Here is an 11,144-nt window from a genome sequence, read left to right as displayed (position 1 = left end):
TTATTTGGTGATCATAAATGACATTTTTGTTGAAAATTTTACCGACTCTTCTATAAGAGTCTTTCATGAGCCTGTATTAACTTTTTAATTTTTTGAGTTATTAATGAGTTGAATTACCGTAGAAGATAGTTAAACGAAATGGGAATTATAACAACTTATTTTAAACTACACAAAATTGTTTGACAACACTTCTAAAAGAGTCTTTTACAATCCCCTTTTTCTAATCAGTTTCGACTCGTTCTTATACCCTTCACATTCGTAAGAAGGGTATTTACATATATGTAAGTTTGTCATTCCGTTTGTAATTTCTATAATATAAATGAAAATTTCATCAAAAATGTCATATTTTTTCATGCTTTGTTAAATATGCAACAACAACACTGTATATTAGAAAAAGATGTACACGTGTGTGTAGATGTACAGTATTGTTCGAAACCTAAGCAACTTTTTTTTGGCATTGTATACAAAGTGCTATAATTTCTATTTTAATTGATTTATTCAAAATTATATAATTGATAATAATAATATTATGTGTCTACATTATGCTGTTCAGAATCCCGAACAGCATCTCTAAGGAACTTGAGTCGGGAGATTTTGATGGACAATCAAAGAGTTTGGGTCCAATTACTCGATAACTACTCTTAGATCAACATTGCCAAAGGTTTTGGTTCATTATCATGCTGTAAATCGCAATAAAGTAAGTTGTTCTGTTCAATGTACTTAATCCTATGGTTCATTTTGTTGGCCAAAAATGTCCCAGAAAGTAAAACAATCCAATTTTATTTGCATTTCAACATCAGGACTTTCTCTACTCACCAAAAATCTTGCCCACAATTGCTTGACCTCCATGTTTTTTAAGTTTTAAATGTACGATCATGTAACCGCATATGAAACCCGCAGTGACATGGCACAGAGTTTACATAAAGAAATTCGATTTTTTACAAAATCTGTACAATTTTGGGTAGAATATTGAAATAGATTACGCAAGACTAATAAAAAAACAGTTTAATTTATAAACGGGTCCACATTTTCCTTCTTAAATTCAGGCAATGTATGTGAGGCTCAAAGGCTGAAGGAAATATCATAACATATCCTTTTAGTGAAAGCCCAATGAATGGAGAGCAAAAATTTAAGGGTGTGGCCATGATTTTGGAAGAGAAGGGTTAGTCCTGATGTTGAAACACAAACAGAGTTGGATTGTTTTTCTTCTTGGGACGATTTTGGCCAACAAAATGAATTATATGATTGAGAACAACGAACAGAACAACTAACTTTATTGCGATTTTCAGCATGATAATGAACCAAACCCTTTGGAAAAGTTGATCTAAGAACAGTTATCGAGTACTGCGACCCAAATTATTTGATTGTCCATCAAAATCTCCTGACTCAAGTTCCTTAGAAATGCTGTTCGACATTCTGAAACGCTGGGTCGAAACTCGCAGTTTTAGAAAACATTGCAGCTTTCGAATGGCTTAAAATCCGCTTGGGATTAATTACGAACTAAACTAGTAACTAATTTATTCCATAAATGTGTTTGGAACTCAAAAGGACCACAGATTTTCATAAGAACATCAAAAAGTTGCTTAAGTTTCGAACAGCTATTTATGGAGTTAATTCAGTTATTATTTTCTTGTAACTCACAGCGAAATGGAATTAAACTTTTGTTGTTGTTGTTATTATAATGTAGACACATAATGTGATTATTATCAATTATATAATTTTGAGTAAATCAATTAAAATAGAAAATATAGCACTTTGTATACAATGCCTAAAAAAGTGGCTTAGGTTTCGAACAATACTGTATATTTAAATCAGCAAAATCTGTCGGTAAATAACGGAGATATGAGCAAAAATCCGAAACAACCTCTGAAAATTTAATCAAAAAATGTCATATTTTTTCATGCTTTGTTAAATAAGCAACAACACTGTATATTAGAAAAAGATGAACACGTGTGTAGATGTATTTGGTTTTCAGCTGTGTATATCGTTTTGTATGTTTGGATGCTATTGGCGTCATTGAGTTGTGTATTTTGTTTTTGTGAATTCTGTTCGTATATTTGGATGTAGGTTGGTTTTATTGCGTTGTTTATTTTGTTTTTCTTGTGTATTTTGTTTTTTTATTTCGTTTAGCGTTGTTGTTGTTCATTTTGTTTCGCTTTTGGTGTAATATTAATGTAGTCGGGAAAAATTTTTTAAAACTTATATGTTTAAAATACACTTTGGTGAAGGGTGTATAAGATTCGGCACAGCCGAATATAGCACTCTTACTTGTTTTGTTTTTCGTTATGTATGTTTAGATATCTGTTGGTTTAGATGCCTTGTGTATTTTGTTTTTTATTAAGTTTAGCGTTGCAAGTATATACCGATATTTTATTCAAACATCAACTTTTTATCATATTTAATTAATAGGAAACATTTTCAATTCATTTTTTCATAAATGATTTTTGTATTTAATTTGGTAGAAAAAAACTGAATACAAATAAATGTAGAAAATAAAGCCAAGCAATAAAATGTGCTGTAACTGTTCTGGTATATTAAAAAGCGAAATTTGGAGAAATTTCTTCTAACTTTATGAGTGAATATAAACAATTTTTTTTAACACAAAAACAGTCATACAAACAAAAAAATAATAAAAATAAACCACACCGAGAAAAAAAACTACGTCAAATTATAAATGCAAGCAAATTCATACGTAAACATATAAGCGTACACATCATACATCCGTACATATATACATGCATACGAACACATTCATTTGTTCGGATTGTAGAAGTAAAAATGTTAACCACTAGAGTTGTATACAGAATTTATCATACCACAGTAAACTTACTACACATTCATGCACACACACACATTTATACAAAATTACGAACGTACTTTTGTTGTTATTTTAATATTTTAACTCGCACCATGAATAAATTGTAAACAACCCTAAAGATACGTACGACAAGTATGAGAATAATACTCGCCATACTACTTACATACATACGTACACCGTATAGATACTTGCATACAACAATACCAACAACACTAAAAACAACAAAACCCAAATAAACAGCACAGGAATATCAAACTTAAACTAAACGTTACAACAAACAACATTAAAAGTGTATGACAACAACAACAACAACTTCGACAATAACAGTGTTAAAGTGTAAGTAGTCAATCACTTACTCACTCACTCAGTTAGTCAGTCAGTAAGTTTGTCATCTAGACCCCTCTTTCTATACATCTGTCAGACCTACCTAACACACCACCTACCTCCCTCCCTCTATTTATAAAGTTTTTACTACTTGCAACTAATAAATTTTATTTTCCAACTCGTAGATGAATCAGCTGTAACTTTTTGTTTCTTTTTTCATGTAAAATTTGATCTACTTGGTAACTACTTGTAATAATTAATATCTCCTAGTACTTACAACAGCAACAACAACTACGAAATACAAATTACAAACAGTTGTTAAAATAAATACTGGTATTAATTGAAAAATAAAATATTATACAATTATAAGTTTTATTAGTGAAGCTGTTAAATAGTCATTCATAAATACATACATACATACATACATACATACATACATACATACATACATACATACATACATACATACATACATACATACATACATACACACATACATACATACATACATATTTTTCAAGTTCATTTTGTTTATCTGTTACGATTTCTTGAGACACGAGTAACTGTTTTAAAGTTTATTGACAGATTACAATATTAACTATTAGTAATAAGTTATTGAAGTAACTCTAATATTGTTGTATTACAAGTAAATATTTATATTTTTAGTATTTTGACTCACTTTTAGTTATTATTTTCTATTTTTAAGCGATATCTGGTTCTAATTACCCAAACTTTTTCTACAACTAAAAACTAAACAAGTTCATTTACTTTAAAAATTTTGGGGATTTTTTCGGAAGTCGGGTGCTCTATGAGCAAACATGCCAAACGGTACTTTCACAGCCCTAGGGTAAACTTGAGGCCGATCATTTGTGTACCCTTAATAGCATGCATGGCAATTTCTGCTACTCGTGGAAGCACTTTATCCTTGCAAATACTTTAATCGAGTACTTCAACTATCTAAACTCCAAAAATTGTAGACTCGTTTTACAATTCAATAGTGTCACTTGTACAGGACAACTTCATCATTATATGGAGACTTCACGCCTAAAGGATCTTTGTGGTTCTACTCATCTTTTCAATATTCTAAGTGGCCTTATGGGTTTCTCTCACCCATATTTTTACTTCTGCCCTCCATGCAACATTCGGCATGTACATTTTTTTCATACAATTTGATGGGTTGTCCCTGGCCATCTTGGTGAGAGCAGAGGTTTGCTAAATGATTTGCGCATTAAAAGGAAGTTTCCGAGTAAGTAAAAATGCATCCAGAAAAGTTTAAAGTTTTTATTGATGTTTATTAAAAATACAGTAGTTTAAATATATAAATAATAATTCATAAAATTAAAGCCAAATTTAAAATTTGAAAACTAACATTTAAAGAGATAAACTAATCATAAGTGAAGTTGCCATTCTCTCTTACTAGCAAAATATTCTCTAAATTTATAGAGCTCGGTTTATTAAGCTGATTGGATTGTATGTATTCAATGGCCGAATATAACCTTTCAAAACTTACTTGAGTACATGGTATGGCTAATACTACGAATGCTACTTCGCTTAAAGCATTTTTCAGTTTGCTCCAATAATCAATAATATTTTCCTTTATTCCCAAACGATTTTGATTTTCATATATTAAAATATCTTGGTCAATTGAATGGGATGTAGAAATATCCATGTCGGAAGATTTTTCAAAAGACTTGAAATATTCCTCAAGTTCGTCATCAACAGCGTTGCTCACAGTTAAAGGTGAATTTGTTATGCTCTCATCAGTTTCTGTCGATTGCATTGGTTCACATTCATCATAATCTGTGGGGAAATAGGAGAGTTTTCATATATATACTATATAAAAAAGATTTTAATTTAATAAAATTTACCTTTTAAATATAATAAACGAGTATGTAATTGCATTATACAGTTCTTGGCTCTTGCGCGCTGACTGGACGTCAGACAAACTTTAATTCTCGGATCCAGATAGATGGCGGTTACAAATAAATCATTTTCAAGCATTTTGTTTTTCTGTCTATTTAAGCTTTCTGTTAAATGCAGCTTCAAATCAGAATACGGAAGATTTTCCAATTTTATTGTTATATTTGTTATTTCAATATAGAGATCGCTATATATCAAGTTTTCATTTTGTAATTTGTTCGATGCTGTATTCATAACTTGAAATACTTTTATAAATTCATTAGCGAAATTCCAAATATCATGGGAAACATCTAAATTATCATCAATAAATTCTTTTAAGGCTATAAAATGCTCAAGCATAAGATAAGTAGAGCTGCATTTCGCTATGTTATCCAATAACGGCATTTTATAGTCTCCACCTTTCATCAAATTTGTATATTTTTGTGTTCCAAGCTTTTTTATTAAAGCTCTAATAGTGTCAAGTTTCTTTTTAATATCAGTAGATTTAATTACTTCTGTCGCACACACTTGCAAAATGTGGGCTCCACAACGAACATTTATTATATTATCCATTGATAAATCAGAGTCCATACCCAGAAAATCGGTTTTATTACAAACTTCATATGAGCTCCTACTGCTTATGTCGCAATTTAAATCATTAAAGGCCTTAATCATATTAGCTCCATTGTCGGTTGTTATTGTGACTACTTGATTTAAATTTATTTCATAGGAACCAAGAACTTCCATTATTATATTCTTCAAATACTCGCTTGTGGGCTGTTGAGTTAATTCTTTTATGGCAATTGTTTTAATTGCCACACTATTGTTTTTAATAAATTGTACATTTACACTGAGAACACTTACAGAATTCACAGTGACTCCATCAATTTTCAACGATATTAATCTTCCACGAAGTTCCTCTTTAATTTCATTTTTTATGTTATTGGAATATTTAGTAATTAGTTTCATTACACTATGTTCATTTACTTTCATATCAAGTGCTTCTAATATTGGAGTGACAAGCATTTTGAATGGTCGATCTTCTGCCAAACTAAGAGGTCTACCGCATTTTGTAAATAACTCTACTAGAGCCATTTGTATGTGTTCTTTATTTATTGCGGAAGACAATGTAGGTGTTGTCTCACTGTTAAAACTGGTAGTAAAACTATCATTTGCAGGACTAGCATTTAAAAGATCACGTTTGATCTTAGTGATTAGAACACCACCATGAAGTTTCTTTTCCGAATAACTTTCGAAAATATTTGGATGAACTTTTCTCAAATGTCGCTCCAGATTTCCTCCATGTGTATTTAATAATCTATTATCACATTTTTCATTTCTACAAATGGCTTGGTTATCCCTTGTTATTATAAAATAAGAACGTAGCACATTGTTCTTTGGACGAGGCATTTTTATCTACACGTTCGTACACTATGAAAAACCACCACACACTAAACGAATCGTTCAAAAACGTTTCGAATATGTATTGTTCTCAAATGTAAATTTAAGAGATGAGTATAAAGTATACGTTTTGTTTGCGCTCTTTTTCTCTTAAAATCTTCATGTGTTTTTGTTTTTGTTCTTCTACAAAACGAAATGAAAAAAATTTTAATGTTTTATACCTACAATGGCAAACGTTTGCGTTGTGTCTGTGTGTTATATTCAGGTACCCTACGCTTCTTTAGTGAGGTAGTCATAATGAGTTAATGTATATTTTCATAAATTCATCTTAAAGCAAAAGAGAATGACAAACTGCCGAGTTTTATAGGATCTTAGTATTTATACAGGTATAGAAAACTTAAATGATTATCCAAAATTCACTTAAACACTAAAATCGAGTTGAAACTCTCCATACATATATTTATTGTAAGCATAAATCTATCCTCCATTTTTTGTAGAAATTGGTACATAGTGTGCTCTAAATTTCATATAAAGCCTACCTGAGAAATTAATTTTTTCGACTTACTTACCTACTGATTGGAGAATCCATTGCACTATGTTAAGTAAAATCTAATATTTACAGCTTAATTACAATTGAAACAGCTGTCAACAAATCACACAAAAAAGCGAGCGAGCGATGACACATAAATATTGTGAACATATGGCAACGCCACAAAATGAAAATGAGAGAACAATGTCGCCAACCACAAGAAGATATTTTGCTCTCCATAGACCTGGTTCACACTAAGAAACTTTTTTGGGAAACTTTTGATTTTTATGTGTGAGAGAAAGAAATATCAACCATCTTTTTCTCTCACACACAAAATCAAAAGTTTCCTAGTGTGAACCAGGTCATACAAAAAACTCATTATCGACAGCGGTTGTGGTGGCAATTGTATTTAAGCTGCTTGGTGGGATTTTTGACATGAAAACGGGTAATTTTGATAATCAAACAGAAGTCTGATAGTTTTTATACGTTTCACTTTCGTGAGAAGGGTATATATAAGATTGTTATTCCGTTTGTAATTTCTATAATATAATTTTCCGACTCTATAAAGTATATATATTCTGGATCCTTATAGATAGCGGAGTCAATTAAGCCATGTCCGTCTGTCTGTTGATATCGGCGAGATCAGAATCTTCAATAATTCTGTTAGACATGCTTTCGAGAAGACCGCTATTTCGCAAAATCGGTCGATAAATACCGGAGATATAAGCAAAAATCCGAGACAACCTCTGAAAATTTTATCAAAAAATGTCATATTTTTTCATGTTTTTGTTAAATAAGCAACAACAACAACACTGTATATTAGAAAACGATGTACACGTGTGTGTAGATGTATGTATATGGTTTTATTCAGCTGTGTGTTTTTGTTTTGTGAAGTCTCTTCGTATATTTGGATGTATGTTGGTTTTATTACGTTGTTTATTTTATTTTTGTTTTTCTGTGTTTTTCGTTATGTATGTTTAGTTAGATGTCTGTTGGCTTTGATGCCTTGCGTATTTTGTTTTTTTTTTCGTTTAGCGTTGTTGTTGTTCATTTTGTTTTGCTTTTGGTGTAATAATAATGTGGTCGGGAAAAAAATTATAAAACTAATATGTTTAAAATACACTATGGTGAAGGATATATAAGATTCGGCACAGCCGAATATAGCACTCTTACTTGTTTAAACTCGTTCCGTCTAGGAAATTGCATTAAATACGTCCATGCAAGGTCCCCAATATAGCTGGATACCAATATAGCAATAAAATTTGACACAATTGAGATCGTCGCGAACCAAAAGCACTCATCCTACTTTTATCCTTATGAGGTAACTCAAACGCTTACAGTTTAAAAATTGAACAAAATTATTTTGTTTTTATAATTCATAATTGATTTAAGTCATATTTTCCAAATATCACCCTGATGTTTATAGGGAAGCATTCTCTTTTCGGCATACGGTTTGATGGTGGGTATCTAAGATTCATTCATATAACATTTTCACTTGGTTTTAAAACTTGCAAAAATTCCGAGCTATACGCATTTAAATTCAAACATATTTTTTCCATATAATTTAATGGGTTGTCCTCTGGCCAACCCAAAAACATGATATTTTCAGCTAGAAAATAAAACCAAGAGACCAGAGGTTTGCTGATTGATTTGCACATTAAAAGAAGTTTCCGAGTAAGTGAAAATGCATTCAGAAACGTTTTAAGTTTTAATTTATGTTTATTAAGAATATAGTAGTTTAAATAAAAAAAAAATCATAAAATTAAAGCCAAATTTGTAATTTGGAAACTAAAATTAAAAGATATAAACTAATCAGTACTGAAGTTGCCATTCGCTCTTACTAGCAAAATATGCTCTAAATTTGTAGAGCTCGGTTTATTAAGCTGATCGGATTGTATGTATTCAATGGCCGAATATAACCTTTCAACGCTTACTTGAGTACATGGTATGGCCAATACTACGAAAGCTATTTCGGTTAAAGCATTTTTCTGTTGGCTCCAATAATCAATAATGTTTTCCTTTATTCCCAAACGATTTTGATTTTCATATATTAAAATATCTTGATCAATTGAATGGGATGTAGAAATATCCATGTCGGAAGTTTTTTCAAATGACTTGAAATATTCCTCAAGTTCGTCATCAACAGCGTTGCTTACAGTTAAAGGTGAATTTGTTATGCTCTCATCAGTTTCTGTCGATTGCATTGGTTCACATTCATCATAATCTGTGGGGAAATAGGAGAGTTTTCATATATATACTATATAAAAAAAGATTTTTTTCAATAAAATTTACCTTTTAAATATAATAAACGAGTATGTAATTGCATTATACAGTTCTTGGCTCTTGCGCGCTGACTAGACGTCAGACAAACTTTAATTCTCGGATCCAGATAGATGGCGGTTACAAATAAATCATTTTCAAGCATTTTGTTTTTCTGTCTATTTAAGCTTTCTGTTAAATACTGCTTCAAATCAGAATACGGAAGATTTTCCAATTTTATTGTTATATTTGTTATTTCAATATAGAGATCGCTATATATCAAGTTTTCACTTTGTAATTTGTTCGATGCTGTATTCATAACTTGAAATACTTTTATAAATTCATTAGCGAAATTCCAAATATCGAGGGAAACATCTAAATTATCATCAATAAATTCTTTTAAGGATATAAAATGCTGAAGCATGAGATATGTGGAGCTGCATTTCGCTATGTTATCCAATAACGGCATTTTATAGTCTCCACATTTCATCAAATTTGTATATTTTTGTGTTCCAAGCTTTTTTATTAAAGCTCTAATAGAGTCAAGTTTCTTTTTAATATCAGTAGATTTAATTACATCTGTCGCACACTTTTGCAAAATGTAGGATCCACAACGAACATTTATTATATTATCCATTGATAAATTAGAGTCCATTCCCAGGAAATCGGTTATATTACAAACTTCATCTGAGCTACTACTGCTTATGTCGTAATTTGAATCATTAATCATATTAGCTCCATTGTCGGTTGTTATTGTTACCACTTGATTTAAATTTATTTCATAGGAACTAAGGACTTCCAGTACAATATTTTTCAAATACTCGCTTGTGGGCTGTTGAGTTATTTTTTTTATGGCAATTGTTTTAATTGCCACACTATTGTTTTTAATAAATTGTACATTTACACTGAGAACACTTACAGAATTCACAGTGACTCCATCAATTTTCAACGAGATTAATCTTCCACAAAGTTCTTCTTTAACTTCATTCTTGATGTTATTTGAATATTGAGTAATTAGTGTTATTACATTATGTTCATCTACTTTCATATTAAGTGATTCTAATGTTGGAGTGACAAGCATTTTAAATGGTCGATCTTCTGCCAAACTAATAGGTCTGCCGCATTTTGTAAATAACTCTACTAGAGCCATTTGTATGTGTTCTTTATTTATTGCAGAAGTCCATGCAGGTGTCGTCTCGCTGTTAAAACTAGTAGTAAAACCATCACTCACAGAACTATCATTTAAAACTTCACGTTTGATATTAGTGGTTAGAACATCATTATAAAGTTTTTTTTTCAAATAACATTCAAAAATAAGTGGATGAATTTTTTTCAAATGTCGCTCCAGATTTCCCGGATGACTATTTAATATTTTATTATCACAATTTTCATTTCTACAAATGGCTTGTTTATCCATTGTTATTAAAAAATATGAATATAGCGCACTGTTCTTTGGACGAGGCATTTTATTTATACGTTCGTACACTATGAAAAACCACCCCGCACTAAATGAATCGCTCAAAAAACGTTTCGAATATGTATTGTTCTCAAATGTAAATTTAAGAGATGAGTATAAAGTATTTGTATTGTTTGTGCTCTTTTTCTCTTAAAATCTTCATGTGTATTTGTTTTTGTTCTTCTACAAAACAAAATAAAAAAAAATGTTTATGTAGGTATAAAATTTATACCTACATTTACAAACGTTTGCCTTGTGTCTGTGTGTTATATGCTGGTACCCTACGCTACTTTAGTGAGGTAGTTATATTGAGTTTATCCAGATGTTTGTAAGTCACATGAATATAATTTTTAGAAATTAACCTTAAACCGAGTTTTATAGGACCTTAGTCTTCATATAGGTAACTGTGCAAGAAAATTTAATAATTATCTAAAATTTACTTAAACACTAATATTGAG

At 30.6% G+C, this 11,144-nt stretch overlaps 2 protein-coding genes across 2 annotated transcripts; both read right to left on the bottom strand.

The window, feature by feature from the left end:
* Positions 1-4,408: 4,408 nt before the first annotated feature.
* On the bottom strand, positions 4,409-6,498 carry LOC124419046. The gene is made up of 2 exons (XM_046947233.1): positions 5,011-6,498; positions 4,409-4,942 (listed from the first exon to the last, which is right to left on the bottom strand). The coding sequence occupies exons 1-2, from the start codon at positions 6,449-6,451 to the stop codon at positions 4,527-4,529; spliced, it is 1,857 nt and encodes a 618-aa protein (XP_046803189.1). The 5' UTR covers positions 6,452-6,498; the 3' UTR covers positions 4,409-4,526.
* A 2,174-nt stretch (positions 6,499-8,672) lies between these two features.
* Positions 8,673-10,750, bottom strand: LOC124419057. The gene is made up of 2 exons (XM_046947288.1): positions 9,264-10,750; positions 8,673-9,195 (listed from the first exon to the last, which is right to left on the bottom strand). The coding sequence occupies exons 1-2, from the start codon at positions 10,693-10,695 to the stop codon at positions 8,780-8,782; spliced, it is 1,848 nt and encodes a 615-aa protein (XP_046803244.1). The 5' UTR covers positions 10,696-10,750; the 3' UTR covers positions 8,673-8,779.
* Between the last annotated feature and the right edge of the window lie 394 nt (positions 10,751-11,144).

Source organism: Lucilia cuprina, chromosome 3, assembly GCF_022045245.1.
Source record: "Lucilia cuprina isolate Lc7/37 chromosome 3, ASM2204524v1, whole genome shotgun sequence".
In the NCBI taxonomy this organism is placed as follows: domain Eukaryota; kingdom Metazoa; phylum Arthropoda; class Insecta; order Diptera; family Calliphoridae; genus Lucilia; species Lucilia cuprina.
The sequence above is the reverse complement of the archived record's forward strand: the minus strand, read 5'-3'. Positions and strand labels throughout refer to the sequence as shown.

Bases quoted from the DNA above. Each gene is read 5' to 3' on its own strand.
- LOC124419046 (XM_046947233.1), bottom strand. From the start codon at position 6,451: ATGCCTCGTCCAAAGAACAATGTGCTACGTTCTTATTTTATAATAACA. The intron at 4,943-5,010 runs GTAAATTTTATT...ATTTCCCCACAG, and splicing joins TCGTTTATTATATTTAAAAG to ATTATGATGAATGTGAACCA.
- LOC124419057 (XM_046947288.1), bottom strand. From the start codon at position 10,695: ATGCCTCGTCCAAAGAACAGTGCGCTATATTCATATTTTTTAATAACA. The intron at 9,196-9,263 runs GTAAATTTTATT...ATTTCCCCACAG, and splicing joins TCGTTTATTATATTTAAAAG to ATTATGATGAATGTGAACCA.